This window comes from Xyrauchen texanus, chromosome 27 (assembly GCF_025860055.1).
Source record: "Xyrauchen texanus isolate HMW12.3.18 chromosome 27, RBS_HiC_50CHRs, whole genome shotgun sequence".
NCBI classification, from domain to species: Eukaryota; Metazoa; Chordata; class Actinopteri; order Cypriniformes; family Catostomidae; genus Xyrauchen; species Xyrauchen texanus.
Genome location: NC_068302.1, coordinates 2,088,091 through 2,112,368, shown reverse-complemented (window position 1 = coordinate 2,112,368; position 24,278 = coordinate 2,088,091). Strand labels below are relative to the sequence as shown.

Genomic DNA, 24,278 nt, shown 5'->3' with positions numbered 1-24,278 from the left:
AAAGCCTTGTTAAAACATTTCACACACTCACTAGTCATTTAATTTGACCATTAAAATTGTCCAACTGTGTACATTTTTTATGCCACTTGCTGAATCAAAGATAATGAGGAGAACATTTTAGAACACTACCGTGAAACATTTAGTTTAATCATACTTCCGGTTCGTGGTAGAATGCTAGTCTTAACTCAGCAACTGGCTTTTGATTATTGTAGATTCTGCCACAAGAGGGCAGTCTAGTTTATGTATTCATGGTGTCAAAGCTTTTGTGACCCAATTCTCTATGAATCCAACCAACCTTATTTAATATGATAAAAGTAATGACTCAAAATGATTTAAATCCCCTGCATTAGAAATTACTCTGAACAATATTCACATGTTCACTTGATGAACAGTTATTGCAAGTTTTGCTTTTGGTTGAAAATATACCTGCCGTTTCCAGCTTGTTTTTTCTTTATTTTTTTTAACTATAAGCCCGAACCATTCTAAAAGTATATACATCCTGCCAGTGAATGCTGCATGTAAAGCCAGCACACCTGTAAGTCACGGGCCCTCTCGTTGGACTGATATGCAATCTTCTCCTCCATGCTGGCCAGTTCTTGCTTTAGGTTCAAGATCTCATTCTGATGGAGTTCAGTCAGATCATTCAGTTGTTCTTCTAAACGCTCACACCTACAAAAACACAAGCCAATTAACTCTGAGACACAAAGTGATTTTTGTTCTGGTCATCATTCACTTGCGTTGTAATGACCAGAGCTGAAATATTCTCCTAAACAAAGAAAAAAAGTCACACATTTGGGATGGCATGAGGGTGAGTAAATGATGAGGGAATTTTCAATTATCCTTTGTTTTTTGTTCATTCTGTGAATCACGTTTAAACTATTTAAAATGATTTTCAACTTCCGTGTCGTTCCATCAAAACAAAATCGGTTTTATGTTATTTATAGAAGATGAAATACAGTACATTTAAAAAGTCCTTATTAGTATTAAAGTCACATTTATGAACTATTCATGAATTTACTGCTTGTAATAAATAATTTTCCATCTACTTTTGTGTCTTGAATTGTGCTGTAAATTCAGAATTTACACTTACTGTCTATAAAAACCCAACCCTAAATGACCCTTACATTTCCCCCCAAAATGATGCAGAAAAACCCTACATTTTGTATTAATCAGTGGCTTTCACAAAATATTTTCAAGGAGGATCATTTTTTTCTTCAATATTTTTAGGCCCACATGGAATCTACCAATTATTTTTTACATTTTCTGCACTTACAGGTGAAACTCGAAAAATTAGAATATCGTGCAAAAGTTCATTAATTTCAGTAATTCAACTTAAAAGGTGAAACTAATATATTATATAGACTCATTACAAGCAAAGTAAGATATTTCAAGCCTTTATTTGATATAATTTTTATGATTATGGCTTACAGCTTATGAGAACCCCAAATTCAGAATCTCAGAAAATTTGAATATTACATGAAATCAATAAAAAAAAAGGATTTTAAATACAGAAATGTCGGCCCTCTGAAAAGTATAATCATGCATATGTACTCAGTACTTGGTTTGGGCCCCTTTTGCATTAATTACTGCCTCAATCGGCGTGGCATGGATGCTATCAGCCTGTGGCACTGCTGAGGTGTTATGGAAGACCAAGATGCTTCAATAGCGGCCTTCAGCTCTTCTGCATTGTTTGGTCTCATGTCTCTCATCTTTGTCTTGGCAATGCCCCATAGATTCTCTATGGGGTTCAGGTTAGGCGAGTTTGCTGGCCAATCAAGCACAGTAATACCATGGTCATTGAACCAGGTTTTGGTACTTTTGGCAGTGTGGGCAGGTACCAAGTCCTGCTGGAAAATGAAGTCAGCATCTCCATAAAGCTTGTCTGCTGAAGGAAGCATGAAGTGCTCTAAAATGTCCCGGTAGACGGCTGCGTTGACTCTGGACTTAATAAAGCACAGTGGACCAACACCAGCCGATGACATGGCTCCCCAAACCAACACAGACTGTGGAAACTTCACACTGGACTTCAAGCATCTTGGATTGTGTGCCTCTCCTCTCTTTCTCCAGACTCTGGGACCTTGGTTTCCAAATGAGATGCAAAATTTGCTCTCATCAGAAAAGAGGACTTTGGACCACTGAGCAACAGACCAGTTCTTTTTTTCTTTAGCCCAGGTAAGACGTTTGACATTTGAAGCCCATGTCCAGGACCCGTCTGTGTGTGGTGGCTCTTGATGCAGTAACTCCAGCCTCAGTCCACTCCTTGTGAAGCTCCCCACACATTTGAATGGCCTTTTCCTGACAATCCTCTCCAGGCTACGGTCATCCCTGCTGCTTGTGCACCTTTTTCTTCCACACTTTTCCCTTCCACTTAACTTTCTATTAATGTGCTTTGATACAGCACTTTGAGAACATCCAACTTCTTTTGCAATTACCTTTTGAGGCTTTCCCTCCTCGTGGAGGGTGTCAATGATGGTTTTCTGCACAACTGTCAGGTCAGCAGTCTTCCTCATGATTGTGAATTCAACTGAACCAGACTGAGAGACCATTTAAAGGCTCAGGAACCCTTTGCAGGTGTTTAGCTGATTAGAGTGTGACACTTTGAGCCTACAATACTGAACCTTTTCACAATATTCTAATTTTTTGAGATTCTGAATTTGGGGTTTTCATAAGCTGTAAGCCATAATCATCAAAATTATATCAAATAAAGGCTTGAAATATCTTACTTTGCTTGTAATGAGTCTATATAATATATTAGTTTCACCTTTTAAGATGAATTACTGAAATTAATTAACTTTTGCACGATATTCTAATTTTTCGAGTTTCACCTGTATGTATTAGAGAAAGTCTGCAGAATTTGGTGGGATGAATTGAAATGTGTTAAATGAAGCTGAGAGAACTACACTGTTATTAGTAGCTAAAGGCGTTCTGTGCACAACCATTTAGCGTGTGCCTGTTTATGTAAAGTGTGTGTGTGTTATAGAGTGAAGTTTCACTTTGTCATACTGTGAAAAAACACCACCACAAAATGTTGACTAATGGATCAGTTTTAACCAATGTTAAAGATAATGCGTAAAACATATACATATGTTTGCAGTAGTTTATAGGAACATGTAAAACATTTAAGAGCATGTTAATTGTTCAGCTATCTTTGTGCTTCTGTTACTTTAAGAAAAAAAAAACACTGACAATAAACTGGGCATTTATGGAAGGAATGTGTTTTTCCATTTATTGGTCTCTCTCTCTCTCTCTCTCTCTCTCTCTCTCGCTCTCTCTCTCTCTCTCTAAAAGTCTAATTCAAGTCTATTTCAGGCCCATAAATAAACACCCTCACCAGATCTGTGTACATATGTGTCCCAGGGGGCAAGAGAAATTTGGTTGGGCAATCGTTGCTATCTTCTTGATGAAATAATATTAATATATAATAACATGTGTTTTATACTTGTCCATAAGACATGAATGTATAATGAAAATACCTGATCCACCTAGTTGAAATTGAGCAGAACCTACGGTGACGTGATAACAATGTCTTGACATCTCCTGCGGTGCAGTTCTGTGCTTATATGTGCACACACGAGAGTGACCTGTTTTGTTTGTACATGGCCAAAAATAAATACAAAATCCTCACTAATAAAGAGAAAACTGTCAACTTAAATCAACTTATATTAAGGTTTGTGTGAAGGTTAGGTTTAGGGGTTTTGCAAATATACTCAACTCTGTACAAAACAATTAAAAGTGTGTATGTGTGTGTACGTACCTAAACCTCTCCTCCTGCAGCGCTTGCATCATCATCGTGCACTCTTTAAGATAATTGCTCTTCAGATTTTCCACTGTCTCTTCTAGCCGTGCCTGTGCATCGTGCAAGTCCTGCACTTCCTGCAACAGAATGTCTAAGCTGTCGCTGCGGCCCCTCTCCAGCATGTTCCCCCTCAAGCTGGGCGGGCCCCCGGGGGCCCCAGTCACGCTGTTGGCTCCTGCCGATCCAGAAGTTGCACTTGAACAATCCTCGTCACTCCCAAACTTCGGACTGGACTGCAGGTGACCGACAGCCGACCCCAGAGAGCGCCCTCCACTGGCTAGACATTCTTCCCCGTCCTCCACAGAATCCTTCAAAGCGTTGATGTTGTCAGTGCTTCCAAACTTGTTGCGAATCAACGAGGCAATCTCACGAGGTTTGGAGGCAACTGCGCCGGCGGCAGAGTGCGTGGCGTGAGAAAAACTCGACAGTCCGCCTTTGACGCTGTCGACCACTCCTTCACTGAGGCCAGTTATTACTCTGGTACCCACGTCTCGCAAGCCCTGCTGCACGTCCCGCAGCACGTCTTTGGGCTGCCTCTGTACACCACTGTGCTCCACCTCACGCAGGCGCCGGTGGTAGTGCTCTAGCTTGCGTTGCAGCTGCGCGATGCTCGCTGCCGACTTCTGGTTCTTTTTTTCAAAGACCTAAAGATGATATATGCATAAAAATATGCATATGGAAACATAACAATCAATAAAGAACCAAATAAGTGAGTTTGGTAACACTTTTTTTTTTTTTTTTATAAAGGCCATATTTATATTGCATTTGTAATGTCTCATAATACACTTTACAATATAACTTCTAATAAAAAACTGTAGCCACAATTATAACAATTATAATTCACATGTACTGATAGACTAAATGCACTGTAAATTACTTTTGGATAAAAGTGTCTGTCATATGCATGAATTTATTCCAGCAAATGGAAGTATAAATAAGAGTGGATTTTGCCGATACTGATAACTAAGGTGGTCTGAAAGGCAGATAACCAAATAATTGGCCAATAGTTTTTAAAATTGATCAATAGTGTGTCAAAGACAAAGAGTCCAGAATGAATAAAACCACAGATGCAGTTATTTCTTCAATCAAAATCCCAAACATTAAGATTGGTGCATAACGCATGACTTTTTAGTTTAAACAGACACTGGAGCCTCCAATTTTGAAATGACTAAAGGATGAAAAAACTATTGACAGATTTTTGCTGATAACTGATAGTTCCAAAAAGCAACTATCGGTACAGATTAATCGGTAAACCAATATATCAATCTACCTCTAATATAAATACTTCACAATTCAAATATTATGTAATTATTTCATTCACATAATTGAGAATGAGATTTTGTAGCATTACAGTAATGATAATTGAGGTCAAATGTGCTTTAAGTCCAAAGTATACTGCGGTGAGACGCAAATCTGGTCATCAGCGGAGTGTGCGAGCACTGAACATGTGCAGGCAGCTTTTTCTAGAATGTACAACCGCTTGGAGTTATTTGCCCTAATTATTGGGTACACAATTGAGCCATTGCTGTCACGAAGAAGCGCCAGAAGATGATGTAATTGCCGCTAAACTTCAGGAGATGAATGTAATAACAACAGCAGTGGATGTGCAAGTCAAGAGTGTATGTGAGGAGGTCTGGAGAAACCTGCATTTCGAGTCTGAAGGAATATAAGGACATCTTTATTGGTCTAAACTCCTGAAGAGAAATAGTCCGGTGTGTCATAGCAGTTGTAGCACACATGTGCCAACCGCCTGTGTATGCATGCACAGTTATATGGAGTATACTTTGCAGGGTTTCTGCAGGTTTTATGAAGCTAAATTTGTATTGTAAAAATGTAAGGAATCAACGTGTGTGTGTGCGGGGTGTCATTTTTTAAAATGAGGGATCATAAAAATTGCATTTTGTTTTTATTTAATACTGCCACAAAGAAGCTATTTGACATAACACATCCTCACATATATTCCACACTACAAAATAATAACTGAATTTACACACATGATCCTGTTCAGAAGTTTACATTCCCTTGGTGTTGCTTTCTCGATGATCAATAACTGTTTGTGTAATAATTGTTCATAAATCCCTGCTTTATCCTGAGCAGTGAAAAGGTCCAAAAAACCCAACTACAGTAAAATGAGTTAGTTTCTCAGCATCTTCTGCACATTTGAGTTCTTCCCAACAGTGGCTATATATGAGGTGCAGATTTTGACAATTGAGGGACTAATACACAACTATTACGAAATGTGCAAACCATTACTGATGCTCAAGAAGGCAACATAAGAAGTACTAAGGGGTGCAAACTTTTGAACAGGATGATTTGAGTAAATAAGAGTACATTTTGTGTTATGTAGCTTTTGAAGGGCAGTATATAGTTTGTGAAAATGTATATTTTATCATGATTTAACCTTATTTGAGCTCGTTGGACAGTATACAGACACTGAGCGCTAGTGTCAAAACAGAAGTATACCTAGGGCTTAATTGTCATTAAAATAATGTCACAAACAACATTAACAGTCCAGAAAATACTTGAACTTATATTTAAAATAATTTGTATATTTTATTTAACAATAATGATATATAATAATATAATATATATATATATATATATATATATATTATAAATTTATATGTTATTTTTTATGTTTATTTTTGACAATAAAGCACATTTTATCCCCAATTATACTTATTGTAAATAAAAATAAAAGAAAAAAAGTACTCATTAATATGGAAGTACTGGTGTCTTAATTTTCTGTTCAAAATATAACTTATTAATTACTTTTTTTTTTAATTTTAACATGAAATATGACTTGGACATACTGTACATGTCTACATAAAAAAATAGTTTAGATTATGCTGATAAAAAGACATATGCAACAGAGATACAATAAAAGAAGGAATAATAACTTCACTGACAGCTAAACAGGGCTCACACCTGTTTGATCCGGGTGCTCTGCTGTTTGTCGTTGGCATTGCTGGCCAGTTTGAGGTACTCGGCCACATTCTCATCTCGGGCTGCCTGCTCGATACGCAGCTGCTCCGTGAGTTTCAGAATTTTCTGCTGCAGTTGTGCAATCGCCTGCCGTGTGCGCTGGGGGTCCAGATTGGCATCCTCTGCCCCCGCCAATGACCCATCACCCCCATATGACGCAGCCAGCGTGAGACTGCCCTCCAGCCTCTCAATCTACAGGCACAAATGCAGAGGAAAGGGTGAGAGGAAATGCTGAGAAAAGTCATGTCAGTTCATGGAAAATAGGTCTCTCCGTGTCTTTTTGCTGACACAATGAAGCAATCAACCACTTCTGCAATCAGCATGCATACTAAGAGTAATAAAGGTCGACTTTTAAATCACAATGTCCAGAAACACACACACACACACATTTCTCACTTTCAGCCTTTAAAAATAACATTTACAGAGACATGACTGCAGCATTCTGCAAAATAAAATACAATTCTTAATCAGTACATGCATTTGTGTTTTCAGCAAAAATATCTAAATATCTTTGAATAAAGTTACATTGAAAATTAAAATATTAAAAATATTACAGAATCTAGTTTAGAATAATAAGTGTAATTTGTCTTGACAGCTTTTTGGAGTTTAAGTAAAAAATCTACCAAAGGAATGTCAAAATACACTGAAAACAAGACTTCATAAATCTCATGAAAATATGTCCAGAACACTTTTCACCACAAAATAAAAATAAATACATATTTTCAATAAATCTGCATTAGGCCCATTCAAGGCAGTTCAACAAACAATGCAATTACATACAAATAAATTATATATATTTAGCATTACAGTTAGGAGAATTAAATAATATTTACAATAAAGTAATGAAATTTGAGGGCAAAATTCACTTATTTATCCTGAAAACGTAAAATAAAATATATATGTAATTTAGGGGTGAAATATGACCCAAACATGTTCTTGGCAGGTTTAGTGAGATTCACCCTGATGAAATCAGGTATATAAATAGTGTAGAAGAGAAAGATACTAAGAATAGCATTTTTTGCAGTGTGTGAAATATAAATATGATTTTCGAGAGTACCTGCATGTGTCCATCTTATACAAATAGACAGAGAGGGCTGATATGAAGGTCATTATATTCAGGTTTACAGGTTAAAAGATGGTCTGACCATATAATCCAGATCAGAATGTCTGTGTCCGGACCACAAGAGCAATCTGACCAATATATGAACAATAACACACACACACACACACACACACACACACACACACACACACACACACACACACACACACACACACACACACACACACAAATAGACACACACACACAAATACACACACACACACACACACACACACACACACACACACACACACACACACACACACACACACACACACACACACACACACACAAATAGATACACGCGCGCGCACACACAAATAGATACACACGCGCGTGCATGATTTCTAAATACAACATCCTGTACATCCGTTCACTTAATGCTACACTAAGCCTAAGCTTTTTTTTCCATTGATCAGTTTAAACAGCACAATACGTAAAGTACATGATCATTTATGATAATAACTATAAACTGTTATAAATGACACTGGCAGCTTAGTTTACAGAGAAAAGGGTCGCGCTCTCACCTTACCATTCTTCACGCGCAGGACCTTCTCCCAGTGCATTCTGCTTTATGTCTCATGTGAAACAAGCTCTTCATTTATAATTCTAATAAGTTCGACAGTTCTACTAGGAAACACGCTGCTCCACCGGTTTCTTGCTCCCAAACTTGTTTTGAAATTTCTGTGGCAGCTGATACCCGCTGCTGAAGCTCCTCCCCCCGCTCTGATCCAGCGTGGAGCTTTTAAGATGACATCATCCCTGTATCGCGCAATCGCGCCTCACCTGCGAGCAATGCCAGTCATTCACGATGCAGAGAAACAGTTCTTTGTTCAGTGTTCAACTATTCTTTACCAATGAACTTATAAGATTGTAATATATTTATAAGATCTTTTGTGTGAAAATAAATAACATTATAAAGTTTTAAAAATAAAGTTATTTCTTAATTTCTTTTGAATTAAAATGAATAAAAACAAATGGTGGCGAGTGGGGCTTTTTTCACTTAAAAAAACTTTTGATTTAATGACCTTAAACTGAAAACTGAAACTAGACCTTTTATCTCCTGATATTTCAAAGTTTGTTGTGATCGTAGAAACCAAGATTAATGATCGAACTGAATCCAGAGATTTTGCAAAGAAGATAAAAAGACAAACATTTTTAATTGATCTAACTGTAATTTTAGCAAACACAATTTTTGGGCATCATTGAATTAAAACCAGGGAGTATTTTAAAAAACGATTATCTCTTCAAACCAGGGAGTACGCTACATTAACATCTTAACAAAACAAGAGATGTTTTCTTTGAATAAAAAGGCAAAAGCATGTTTTTTTGCAGTAATTTTGAGGACATGCAAAAGGTGTATAGATTATTGTTCAGATCGAGGGTACAGAGTAAACCTGTCATTTGTGTGGGGTTTTGATGAATTTAAACGAAGAATGAACCCCCTGCATATACAAAAGGGTACTTTGTTGAGTTATTTTCAACAGTTATCACCGACAATTAACACAAGACCATAATTTCCAAATGAATGAGCAACATTCTTATCTTAGACTATAGGAATAGTAATGCAGTGTTTCTAACTGTTTACAGTCCAGAACAAATCCAGTGCACAATATTTATGAAGTCCCTGTAATCTGTGGTAATCTCCAGAGATAAGCGAGGTTGAGTGAAACAGTCAGGATGGGTGGTGTCTCAGAGGTGATTAAGGACAAACCTATGAGGTGAGAATCAGACCAGTTCTACCAGTTTTCAGCAATAAAGCCACAAACACACAGACTCAAAGAATTGAAAGCAAAATGACAACTACAATTAAGTTGGTCAAATACATTAAAGTCATACTGTTTCAGACAATATTATTCACATTTTGTCAGTAAATATTTATCTTTAATGATATAGCGGGCTCTATGTTCATGGCCGCACTAGCTGCAGCAGTAAGGGAAATGGTCGTGCAGTACGCCTCATTTTCACGTGAGCACTAATTCTAAATGTCATTTTCGTACCAGCGCAAATCTCAAGTGGCCGTAGTTGGGAGTGTTTGTGCTATCTGCGTGTGTATGTGCGCAAGCTGTGGGTGTATTGTATGTTAATGAAGTGGAGCAACTACATACGAAATGATTTCACGTAAAAAATGAGTGCATGCAATACAAAAGCAGACATTTTTGAAAATGTAAAAAAAAAGATTTTTAAATAAAGAAATTCATGGAAACGTTCACCAGGTGGCAGCAGACATCTAGTACATTGCAGACAACAGGATGCTTGACAAAATGTTGATTATGTTAATGATGCACAGGCTTTAGAACAGTGGTTCCCAACCCTGTCCCTTGAGGCCCCCCAAAACTGCACATTTTTTATCTGTCTGTCTGTCTGTCTGTCTATCGAAGAGCACTGTGTATTAAGCGCAGCCCAATGCAATACATCATATGCGCAAAGTCAGTCGCATGGCCATGAAGTTTTTATATTTTTGTGCAAGCATGCAATAAGTATAGGCACAAGTGAGTAGACAAAATTATGCATGCAAAGAGCTAATAGGCTGGATCAAGTGCAGTTTAATTCTGAGGTTCTTCTCCGGTTATTGCACCATCTGCATCCTGCTATATATTTAAAGGAAGACAGCCCAAACTACAATGTATATGTGGTGTATGTTCTCTATCGGCCTCTCTGGGACTGTTTTATGTTTAATTTCTGTAAAGCATCCTTGAGATTTGGAAAGGCCCTTTACAAAATAAACATTTGATTATTATTAGTGGTGCTTGCAAAGCATCACTATTGTAATCTCACATACTTATTTTTCTTTTTCTTATTATTATTTAGTGGTGCTTGCAAAGCATCACTATTGTAATCTCACATACTTATTATTAGTGGTGCTTGCAAAGCATCACTATTGTAATCTCACATACTTATTATACTTTTTTATTATTATTTAGTGGTGCTTGCAAAGCATCACTATTGTAATCTCACATACTTATTATACTTTTTATTTTAGTGGTGCTTGCAAAGCATCACTATTGTAATCTCACATACTTATTAGTGGTGCTTGCAAGCATCACTATTGTAATCTACATACTTATTAGTGGTGCTTGCAAAGCATCACTATTGTAATCTCACATACTTATTATACTTTTTAATTTTATTAGTGGTGCTTGCAAAGCATCACTATTGTAATCTCACATACTTATTATTATACTTTTTATTACTTTTTATTTTTATTTTATATCTCTTAACAAAACTTCGGCACCTAACTCGTCCCAGCACCGTTTGGCGTAGACCCACGAATGAGGTGTCAAATCGAACGGCCTATTGAGGACACATGTGCTATGACTTTTATAAGCGATCGAGGTACGGTATTTGCCCCAGGGGCAAAAAAGCGGCCGAAAAATCCCATAGACTTAACATTGAGACAAACTTTGACGCGTCACAGCTCCAAGCGAGGATTTCAGTAGAAACGTGTGATTTGCCACATTTGAAGAGGCTGGCAGGCTCTGTAAGAGCATACCTCAATATGGGGTAAAAGTTGCACCCCTGGGGGCAGGAGCTGCCCAAAAATGCCCCAATTGACTTATAATGGTGTAGGACGGCCCATGAAATGAAAAGGCATAGGGATTTGTATTGAACATAGCTCTGGATCACAGTGTCATAGAGACGATGGGGTGGGCTCATTTTACTCAGACAACCAATCAGTCTCTCTGGATCATTGTGAAGCTATCAAGCCACGCCCTAGCAACCATTAAGAGCACCTTAGCAACAAGTCCCATAGACTTCTATTGAAAGAGATCAAAGGGATATCTCCGGATAGAAGTGTCATAGAAACACAAGGGTGGTCTCGTTTGACTCGGGACAGCAAACAGCCAATCATGCATCACTTCAACACTTCCTAGCCCCTCCCTAGCAACCATTGTCGAGCACCTTAACAACCAAAATCCATAGAGGGATATCTTCCATTCTGAATGTCACAGAGGCATGGGAGTTGGTTTATATCATTCATACTGACAAGCAGCCTTTGGAGATTCATGATTGGCAGCTGCCAAGCCACTCCCTAGCAACTACACAGAGTACCCTAGCAACCCGTTTAGCAGTAACTATATCTCTGCACCAGAAAATCAGAGAGACTTCTGGGTTGATTTATTTCAACCAGGATGGCAAGGACACTTCATTAGTATCACTATGGTAACTGCCTAGCAACCAGATGGGGTTACCCTAGCAACCGAGTAACAAATCACATATCTCTGCATCAGAAAAACGTAGAGACTTCCGGGTTGACTTATTTCAATCAGGATGGCAAGGACACTTCATTAGTATCACTATGGTAACTGCCTAGCAACCAGATGGGCTTACCCTAGCAACCGAGTAACAAATCACATATCTCTGCACCACGAAAACATAGTACTGACTTCGGGTTGACTTATTTCAATCAGGATGGCAAGGACACTTGATTAGTATCACTATGGTAACTGCCTAGCAACCAGATGGGGTTACCCTAGCAACCGAGTAACAAATCACATATCTCTGCATCAGAAAAGCGTAGAGACTTCCGGGTTGACTTATTTCAATCAGGATGGCAAGGACACTTGATTAGTATCACTATGATTACTGCCTAGCAACCACATGAGGTTACCCTAGCAACCGAGTAACAAATCACATATCTCTGCATCAGAAAAATAGTACAGACTTCCGGGTTGATTTATTTCACTCAGGATGGCAAGGACACTTGATTACTATCACTATGGTAACTGCCTAGCAACCAGATGGGGTTACCCTAGCAACCGAGAAACAAATCACATATCTCGGCACCAGAAAATAGTACAGACTTCCAGGTTGATTTATTTCAACCAGGATGGCAAGGACACTTCATTAGTATCAATATGGTAACTGCCTAGCAACCACATGGGGTTACCCTAGCAACCGAGTAACAAATCACATATCTCTGCATCAGAAAAGCGTAGAGACTTCTGGGTTGACTTATTTCAATCAGGATGGCAAGGACACTTGATTAGTATCACTATGGTAACTGCCTAGCAACCAGATGGGGTTACCCTAGCAACCAAGTAACAAATCACATATCTCTGCATCAGAAAAACGTAGAGACTTCCGGGTTGACTTATTTCAATCAGGATGGCAAGGACACTTGATTACTATCACTATGATAACTGCCTAGCAACCAGATGGGGTTACCCTAGCAACCGAGTAACAAATCACATATCTCTGCACCAGAAAATAGTACTGACTTCCGGGTTGATTTATTTCACTCAGGATGGCAAGGACACTTGATTACTATCACTATGGTAACTGCCTAGCAACCAGATGGGGTTACCCTAGCAACCGAGAAACAAATCACATATCTCGGCACCAGAAAAGAGTACAGACTTCCGGGTTGATTTATTTCAACCAGGATGGCAAGGACACTTCATTAGTATCAATATGGTAACTGCCTAGCAACCACATGGGGTTACCCTAGCAACCGAGTAACAAATCACATATCTCTGCATCAGAAAACGTACATACTTCTGGGTTGACTTATTTCAATCAGGATGGCAAGGACACTTGATTACTATCACTATGGTAACTGCCTAGCAACCAGATGGGGTTACCCTAGCAACCGAGTAACAAATCACATATCTCTGCACCAGAAAATAGTACTGACTTCCGGGTTGATTTATTTCACTCAGGATCGCAAGGACACTTGATTACTATCACTATGGTAACTGCCTAGCAACCAGATGGGGTTACCCTAGCAACCGAGAAACAAATCACAGATCTCGGCACCAGAAAAGAGTACAGACTTCCGGGTTGATTTATTTCAACCAGGATGGCAAGGACACTTCATTAGTATCAATATGGTAACTGCCTAGCAACCAGATGGGGTTACCCTAGCAACCAATTAACAAATCACATATCTCTGCATCAGAAAAGCGTAGAGACTTCTGGGTTGGTTTATTTCACTCAGGATGGCAAGGACACTTCATAAGTATCACTATGGTAACTTCCTAGCAACAAGGAGGGGTTACCCTAGCAACCAAATAACAAATCACATATCTCTGGATCAGAACATCGTAGAGACTTCCTGGTTGACTGATTTTACTCTGGATAGCAAGGAGACTTGATAAGTATCACTATGGTAACTGCCTAGCAACCACATGGGGTTACCCTAGCAACCGAGTAACAAATCACATATCTCTGCACCAGAAAACAGTACAGACTTCCGGGTTGACTTATTTCACTCAGGATGGCAAGGAGCCATGTATTAGTATCACCTATGGTAACTGCCTAGCAACCACATGGGCTTACCCTAGCAACCGAGTAACAAATCACATATTTCTGCACCAGAAAATCGTACAGACTTCTGGGTTGATTTATTTATGACCATAATTTTTGTTCTTTTCAAGTTACAACATGCTGTTTGACGAGTTTTGCCACGGCAAGCACCACTCACATTTTCTTCAGGAAATGTACCTATCTAGTTATTTTTATTATATCTCTTAACAAAACTTCGGCACCTAACTCGTCCCGCACCGTTTGGCGTAGACCCACGAATGAGGTATCAAATCGAACGGCCTATTGAGGACACGTGTGCTATGACTTTTATAAGCGATCGGGGGTACGGTATTTGCCCCAGGGGCAAAAAAGCGGCCGAAAAATCCCATAGACTTAACATTGAGACAAACTTTGACGCGTCACAGCTCCAAGCGAGGATTTCGTAGAAACGTGTGATTTGCCACATTTGAAGAGGCTGGCAGGCTCTGTAAGAGCATACCTCAATATGGGGTAAAAGTTGCACCCCTGGGGGCAGGAGCTGCCCAAAAATGCCCCAATTGACTTATCATGGTGTAGGACGGCCCATGAAATGAAAAGGCATAGGGATTTGTATTGAACATAGCTCTGGATCACAGTGTCATAGAGACGAGGGGGTGGGCTCATTTTACTCAGACAACCAATCAGTCTCTCTGGATCATTGTGAAGCTATCAAGCCACGCCCTAGCAACCATTAAGAGCACCTTAGCAACAAGTCCCATAGACTTCTATTGAAAAAGATCAAAGGGATATCTCCGGATAGAAGTGTCATAGAAACACAAGGGTGGTCTCGTTTGACTCGGGACAGCAAACAGCCAATCATGCATCACTTCAACACTTCCTAGCCCCTCCCTAGCAACCATTGTCGAGCACCTTAACAACCAAAATCCATAGAGGGATATCTTCCATTCTGAATGTCACAGAGGCATGGGAGTTGGTTTATATCATTCATACTGACAAGCAGCCTTTGGAGATTCATGATTGGCAGCTGCCAAGCCACTCCCTAGCAACTACACAGAGTACCCTAGCAACCGTTTAGCAGTAACTACATCTCTGCACCAGAAAATCAGAGAGACTTCTGGGTTGATTTATTTCAATCAGGATGGCAAGGAGACTTGATAAGTATCACTATGTTAACTGCCTAGCAACCAGATGGGGTTACCCTAGCAACCGAGTAACAAATCACATATCTCTGCATCAGAAAAACGTAGAGACTTCCGGGTTGACTTATTTCAATCAGGATGGCAAGGACACTTCATTAGTATCACTATGGTAACTGCCTAGCAACCAGATGGGCTTACCCTAGCAACCGAGTAACAAATCACATATCTCTGCATCACAAAAACATACAGACTTCCGGTTTGACTTATTTCAATCAGGATGGCAAGGACACTTGATTAGTATCACTATGGTAACTGCCTAGCAACCACATGGGGTTACCCTAGCAACCGAGTAACAAATCACATATCTCAGCACCACAAAATAGTACTGACTTCCGGGTTGATTTATTTCACTCAGGATCGCAAGAACACTTGATTACTATCACTATGGTAACTGCCTAGCAACCAGATGGGGTTACCCTAGCAACCGAGAAACAAACCACATATCTCGGCACCAGAAAAGAGTACAGACTTCCGGGTTGACTTATTTCAACCAGGATGGCAAGGACACTTCATTAGTATCAATATGGTAACTGCCTAGCAACCAGATGGGGTTACCCTAGCAACCGAGTAACAAATCACATATCTCTGCACCAGAAAACAGTAGTGACTTCCGGGTTGACTTATTTCACTCAGGATGGCAAGGAGACTTCATTAGTATCACTATGGTAACTGCCTAGCAACCATATGGGGTTACCCTAGCAACCAAGTAACAAATCACATATCTCTGCATCAGAAAAACGTAGAGACTTCTGGGTTGGTTTTTTCAATTCAGGATGGCAAGGACACTTGATAAGTATCACTATGGTAACTACCTAGCAACCAGATGGGGTTACCCTAGCAACCGAGTAACAAATCACATATCTCTGCACCAGAAAATAGTACTGACTTCCGGGTTGATTTATTTCACTCAGGATCGCAAGGACACTTGATTACTATCACTATGGTAACTGCCTAGCAACCAGATGAGGTTACCCTAGCAACCGAGAAACAAATCACATATCTCGGCACCAGAAAAGAGTACAGACTTCCGGGTTGATTTATTTCAACCAGGATGGCAAGGACACTTCATTAGTATCAATATGGTAACTGCCTAGCAACCAGATAGGGTTACCCTAGCAACCGAGTAACAAATCACATATCTCTGCACCAGAAAACAGTAGTGACTTCCGGGTTGACTTATTTCACTCAGGATGGCAAGGAGACTTCATTAGTATCACTATGGTAACTGCCTAGCAACCATATGGGGTTACCCTAGCAACCAAGTAACAAATCACATATCTCTGCATCAGAAAAACGTAGAGACTTCTGGGTTGGTTTATTTCACTCAGGATGGCAAGGACACTTCATAAGTATCACTATGGTAACTGCCTAGCAACAAGGAGGGGTTACCCTAGCAACCAAATAACAAATCACATATCTCTGGATCAGAACATCATAGAGACTTCCTGGTTGACTGATTTTACTCTGGATAGCAAGGACACTTGATAAGTATCACTATGGTAACTGCCTAGCAACCACATGGGGTTACCCTAGCAACCGAGTAACAAATCACATATCTCTGCACCAGAAAACAGTACAGATTTTTGGGTTGACTTATTTCACTCAGGATGGAAAGGAGCCATGTATTGTATTACCTTGCTAACTGCATAGCAACCACATGGGCTTACCCTAGCAACCTACTAACAAATCACATATTTCTGCACCAGAAAATTATACAGACTTCTGGGTTGATTTATTTATGACCACAATTTCTGTTCTTTTCAAGCAGGCTATTTGATCGAGTTTTGCCACGGCAAGCACCACTCACATTTTCTTCAGGAAATGTACCTATCTAGTTTTTATTTTTATTTTTATTTTTATATCTCTTAACAAAACTTCGGCACCTAACTCGTCCCGCACCGTTTGGCGTAGACCCACGAATGAGGTGTCAAATCGAACGGCCTATTGAGGACACGTGTGCTATGACTTTTATAAGCGATCGGAGTACGGTATTTGCCCCAGGGGCAAAAAAGCGGCCGAAAAATCACATAGACTTAACATTGAGACAAACTTTGACGCGTCACAGCTCCAAGCGAGGATTTCAGTAGAAACGTGTGATTTGCCACATTTGAAGAGGCTGGCAGGCTCTGTAAGAGCATACCTCAATATGGGGTAAAAGTTGCACCCCTGGGGGCAGGAGCTGCCCAAAAATGCCCCAATTGACTTATAATGGTGTAGGACGGCCCATGAAATGAAAAGGCATAGGGATTTGTATTGAACATAGCTCTGGATCACAGTGTCATAGAGACGAGGGGTGGGCTCATTTTACTCAGACGACCAATCAGTCTCTCAGGATCATTGTGAAGCTATCAAGCCACGCCCTAGCAACCATTAAGAGCACCTTAGCAACAAGTCCCATAGACTTCTATTGAAACATATCAAAGGGATATCTCCGGATAGAAGTGTCATAGAAACACAAGGGTGGTCTCGTTTGACTCGGGACAGCAAACAGCCAATCATGCATCAAATCAACACTTCCTAGCCCCTCCCTAGCAACCATTGTCGAGCACCTTAACAACCAAAATCCATAGAGGGATATCTTCCATTCTGAATGTCACAGAGGCATGGGAGTTGGTTTATATCATTCATACTGACAAGCAGCCTTTGGAGATTCATGATTGGCAGCTGCCAAGCCACTCCCTAGCAACTAAACAGAGTACCCTAGCAACCGTTTAGCAGTAACTATATCTCTGCACCAGAAAATCAGAGAGACTTCTGGGTTGATTTATTTCAATCAGGATGGCAAGGAGACTTGATTAGTATCACTATGGTAACTGCCTAGCAACCAGATGGGGTTACCCTAGCAACCGAGTAACAAATCACATATCTCTGCATCAGAAAAACGTAGAGACTTCCGGGTTGACTTATTTCAATCAGGATGGAAAGGACACTTCATTAGTATCACTATGGTAACTGCCTAGCAACCAGATGGGCTTACCCTAGCAACCGAGTAACAAATCACATATCTCTGCATCACAAAAACATAGAGACTTCCGGGTTGACTTATTTCAATCAGGCTGGCAAGGACACTTGATTAGTATCACTATGGTAACTGCCTAGCAACCAGATGGGGTTACCCTAGCAACCGAGTAACAAATCACATATCTCTGCACCACAAAATAGTACAGACCTCTGGGTTGATTTATTTCATTCAGGATGGCAAGGACACTTTATTACTATCACTATGGTAACTGCCTAGCAACCAGATGGGGTTACCCTAGCAACCAAGTAACAAATCACATATCTCTGCACCAGAAAATATCACAGACCTCTGGGTTGATTTATTTCACTCAGGATGGCAAGGACACTTGATTACTATCACTATGGTAACTGCCTAGCAACCAGATGGGGTTACCCTAGCAACCGAGTAACAAATCACATATCTCTGCACTAGAAAACAGTAGAGACTTCCGGGTTGACTTATTTTACTCAGGATGGCAAGGAGACTTCATTAGTATCACTATGGTAACTGCCTAGCAACCATATGGGGTTACCCTAGCAACCAAGTAACAAATCACATATCTCTGCATCAGAAAAACGTAGATACTTCTGGGTTGGTTTATTTCAAACAGGATGGCAAAGACACTTGATTATGATCACTATGGTAACTGCCTAGCAACAAGGAGGGGTTACCCTAGCAACCGAGTAACAAATCACATATCTCTGCACCAGAAAATTGAAGAGAATTCTGGGTTGATTTATTTTAATCAGGATGGCCAGGAGACTTGATTAGTATCACTATGGTAACTGCCTAGAAACCAGATGGGGTTAACCTAGCAACCGAGTAACAAATCACATATCTTTCCACCAGAAATTTGTAGAGATTTCGGGTTGACTTATTTCACTCAGGATGGCAAGGAGACTTCATTACTATCACTATGGTAACTGCCTAGCAACCATATGGGGTTACCCTAGCAACCAAGTAACAAATCACATATCTCTGCATCAGAAAACGTACAGACTTCTGGGTTGGTTTATTTCACTCAGGATGGCAAGGAGACCTGATTACTATCACTATGGTAACTGCCTAGCAACCAGATGGGGTTACCCTAGCAACCGAGTAACAAATCACATATCTCTGCACCAGAAAACACTACAGACTTCCGGGTTGACTTATTTCACTCAGGATGGAAAGGAGCCATGTGTTGTATTACCTTGGTAACTGCATAGCAACCACTTGGGCTTACCCTAGCAACCGAGTAACAAATCACATATTTCTGCACCAGAAAATCGTACAGACTTCTGGTTTCATTTATTTATGACCATAATTTTTGTTCTTTTCAAGTTATAGCATGCTGTTTGACGAGTTTTGCCACGACAAGCACCACTCACATTTTCTTCAGGAAATGTACCTATCTAGTTTTTATTTTTATATCTCCGTACAAAAGTTCGGCACCTAACTCGTCCCGCACCGTTTGGCGTAGACCCACGAATGAGGTATCAAATCGAACGGCCTATTGAGGACACGTGTGCTATGACTTTTGTAAGCGATCGGGGGTACGGTATTTGCCCCAGGGGCAAAAAAGCGGCCGCAAAATCCCATAGACTTAACATTGCGAGAAACTTTGACGCATCACAGCTCCGAGCGAGGATTTCGCAGAAACGTGTGATTTGCTACATTTGAAGAGGCTGGCAGGCTCTGTAAGAGCATGCCTCAATATGGGGTAAAAGTTGCACCCCTGGGGGGCAGGAGCAGCCCAAAGTTGTCCCCATTGACTTACAATGGTGTAGGACGGACCATGAAATAGGGATTTTATATTGAACATAGCTCTGGATCACAGTGTCGTAGAGACAAGGGGGTGGGCTCATTTTACTCAGACGACCAATCAGTCTCTCGGGATCATTGTGAAGCTATCAAGCCTCGCCCTAACAACAATTTAAAGCACCTTAGCAACAAGTCCCATAGACTTCTAATGAAAGACATCAAAGGGATATCTCCGGTTTGAAGCGTCATAGAAACACAAGGGTGGTCTCGTTTGACTCGGGGCAGCAAACAGCCAATCATGAATCACCTCAACACTTCCTAGCCCCTCCCTAGCAACCATTGTCGAGCACCTTAGCAACCAAAATCCATAGAGGCATATCTTCGATTCTGAATGTCACAGAGGCATGGGAGTTGGTTTATATCACTCATACTGACAAGCAGCCTTTGAAGTTTCACGATTGGCAGCTGCCAAGCCACTCCCTAGCAACTAAACAGAGTACCCTAGCAACCGTTTAGCTACAACTATATCTCTGCACCAGAAAATCAGAGAGACTTCTGGGTTGATTTATTTCAATCAGAATGGCAAGGACACTTCATAAGTATCACTACGGTAACTGCCTATCAACCACATGGGGTTACCCTAGCAACAGAGTAACAAATCACATATCTCTGCATCGGAAAAACGTAGAGACTTCCGGGTTGACTTATTTCGCTTGGGATGGAAAGGAGTCGCGTATTGTATTACCTTGGTAACTGCATAGCAACCACACGGGTTTACCCTAGCAACCGAGTAACAAATCACATATTTCTGCAACAGAAAATCGTACAGAATTCCGGGTTGACTTATTTCAATCAGGATGGCAAGGAGACTTGATTAGTATCACTATGGTATCTGCCTAGCAACCAGATGGGGTTACCCTAGCAACCAAGTAACAAATCACATATCTCTGCATCAGAAAAACGTAGAGACTTCCGGGTTGACTTATTTCAATCAGGATGGCAAGGACATTTGATTAGTATCACTATGGTAACTGCCCAGCAACCAGATGGTGTTACCCTAGCAAGAGAGTAACAAATCACATATCTCTGCATCAGAAAAACGTAGAGACTTCCGGGTTGACTTATTTCACTCAGGATGGAAAGGAGACTTCATTAGTATCACTATGGTAACTGCCTAGCAACCAGATGGGGTTACCCTAGCAACCGAGTAACAAATCACATATCTTTGCACCACAAAATAGTAGAGAGTTCCGAGTTGACTTATTTCACTCAGGATGGCAAGGACACTTGATTAGTATCACTATGGTAACTGCCTAGCAACCAGATGGGGTTACCCTAGCAACCGAGTAACAAATCACATATCTCTGCACCAGAAAATAGTCGAGACTTCCGGGTTGACTTATTTCACTCAGGATGGCAAGGACACTTCATTAGTATCACTATGGTAACTGCCTAGCAACCAGATGAGGTTACCCTAGCAACAGAGTAACAAATCACATATCTCTGCATCAGAAAAACGTAGAGACTTCCGGGTTGACTTATTTCAATCATGATGGCAAGGACACTTGATTAGTATCACTATGGTAACTGCCTAGCAACCAGATGCGGTTACCCTAGCAACCGAGTAACAAATCACATATCTCTGCACCAGAAATTCAGAGAGACTTCTGGGTTGATTTATTTCAATCAGGATGGCAAGGAGACTTGATTAGTATCACTATGGTAACTGCCTAGCAACCAGATGGGGTTACCCTAGCAACCGAGTAACAAATCACATATCTCTGCATCAGAAAAACGTAGAGACTTCCGGGTTGACTTATTTCAATCAGGATGGCAAGGACATTTGATTAGTATCACTATGGTAACTGCCTAGCAACCAGATGGTGTTACCCTAGCAACAGAGTAACAAATCACATATCTCTGCATCAGAAAAACGTAGAGACTTCCGGGTTGACTTATTTCAATCAGGATGGCAAGGAGACTTCATTAGTATCACTATGGTAACTGCCTAGCAACCAGATGGGGTTACCCTAGCAACTGAGTAACAAATCACATATCTCTGCATCAGAAAAACGTAGAGACTTCCGGGTTGACTTATTTCAATCAGGATGGCAAGGAGACTTGATTAGTATCACTATGGTAACTGCCTAGCAACCAGATGGGGTTACCCTAGCAACCGAGTAACAAATCACATATCTCTGCATCAGAAAAACATAGAGACTTCCGGGTTGACTTATTTCACTCAGGATGGCAAGGACACTTGATTAGTATCACTATGGTAACTGCCTAGCAACCAGATGGGGTTACCCTAGCAACCGAGTAACAAATCACATATCTCTGCACCAGAAAATAGTCGAGACTTCCGGGTTGACTTATTTCACTCAGGATGGCAAGGAGACTTGATTAGTATCACTATGGTAACTGCCTAGCAACCAGATACGGTTACCCTAGCAACCGAGTAACAAATCACATATCTCTGCATCAGAAAAATGTAGAGACTTCCGGGTTGACTTATTTCAATCAGGATGGCAAGGAGACTTTATTAGTTTCACAATGGTAACTGCCTAGCAACCAGATGGGGTTACCCTAGCAACCGAGTAACAAATCACATATCTTTGCACCAGAAAATAGTAGAGACTTCTGGGTTCATTTATTTCGCTCAGGATGGCAAGGACACTTCATTACTATCACTATGGTAACTGCCTAGAAACAAGATGGGGTTACCCTAGCAACCGAGTAACAAATCACATATCTCTGCCCCAGAAAATAGTACAGACTTCTGGGTTCACTTATTTCAATCAGGACGGCAAGGAGACTTGATTAGTATCACTATGGTAACTTCCTAGCAACCAGATGGGGTTACCCTAGCAACCGAGTAACAAATCACATATTTCTGCACCAGAAAATCGTACAGACTTCTGGGTTGATTTATTTACAGACTTCTGGGTTGATTTATTTATGACCATAATTTTTGTTCTTTTCAAGTTATAACATGCTGTTTGACGAGTTTTGCCACGGCAAGCACCACTCACATTTTCTTCTGGAAATGTACCTATCTAGTTATTATTATTATTATTATTAATCATTGATCTACTGACTGCTGGTGGAATCCCAAAACTGCACATGCAGGAACTGAGTTTAGACTTTGCGGCGAGAATAGACGTGGTTCTCAAACATCTTAGTGCAAACCTATTTCTCAGGAAAATAGCAAACTGCCATTTGCCCCTCTTCATTAACATACAATACACCCACATATAGCGCAAACAGGGCCACCTACACCCACTTGGGCTGGCACGAAATTTCACTTTGAATTAGTGATCTCACGAATATTGGATAGCGCGTGGCTGTTGTGTTGTGCCGGGCCAAGAAAAAACAGCCTGTTATGTTCCAGAAGACAACATAAGTTACATGAACACATCAAACTATCACAACATCATTTGAAATACAAATACTTTCATTGAAATCTAGTGTGTGATAAAAGTTAAAGCCCTCTACACACAAGACCTGCACAATAACCAGTCCACATCCACGAATGTCAACAAAAGGTTAATCACTCAAAGTGAGATGTTACAAATTACAGAGTAATCTGATATTAAGCAGGGAAAGTACATGGTTAAATAAGTGTTTCGGCTGAACAGCTGATGCCTTTGATGTTACTGAGTAATTCAGCTTCAGTCAAGGGGTGTTTTACAGGTAAATATTAAAACAGCAGTTTAGACATTAGGAATGTTCATCAGAATGACAATGATCTGAAGTGTTTCAGATGACATAAGAAAACAAATTCCGGATGATGTCGTCATGTTTAAAAACTGAGTGTGAAACAAAAAGAACCCCACAGAGATGTTTATCATCATAAATGCTGGAACACACACACAACTAAGACTAGGCCTACCTGTTAGACACCTTTTCCTCCTTTCCCTAGATAAGCTAGTGTTGAGAGTGTTTACCTGTAGACTTTATTTGAATTTGTAGAATCTGCAGTAGAGCCAATTTAGTTTACCAATCTAAGGCCAACCCAAAGGGATTAACATCGATCAGGCCAATACATTTTGAGTCCAACATGTGTTTGTTTATGTTACATTCACATATGTCTGCTGCAGAGAAAGGCTAGATCTTTAGTAGAGCAACATCTGACAATATGTAGCACAAAATAATCACTGAACTGAATAACAGAAATGACAGAATTACATGTATAAGCTGTAA

At 40.2% G+C, this 24,278-nt stretch overlaps 1 protein-coding gene across 4 annotated transcripts in view; it reads right to left on the bottom strand.

Annotated features, from left to right (window-relative positions):
* The window catches only part of tmcc1a (transmembrane and coiled-coil domain family 1a), a 67,556-nt gene that overhangs the window by 4,368 nt on the left and 38,910 nt on the right, over positions 1-24,278 (bottom strand). For 2 of the 4 annotated variants that reach the window (XM_052093842.1, XM_052093840.1), the window contains exons 2-4: positions 6,725-6,973; positions 3,755-4,440; positions 534-669 (exon numbers count right to left, since the gene is read on the bottom strand). In XM_052093842.1, coding sequence (XP_051949802.1) covers positions 534-669; positions 3,755-4,440; positions 6,725-6,973 — 1,071 coding nt within the window. Of the gene's footprint in view, positions 1-533; positions 670-3,754; positions 4,441-6,724; positions 6,974-8,410; positions 8,549-24,278 lie in introns of those variants that run through there. The other 2 variants (XM_052093843.1, XM_052093841.1) reach the window with 2 other exon arrangements.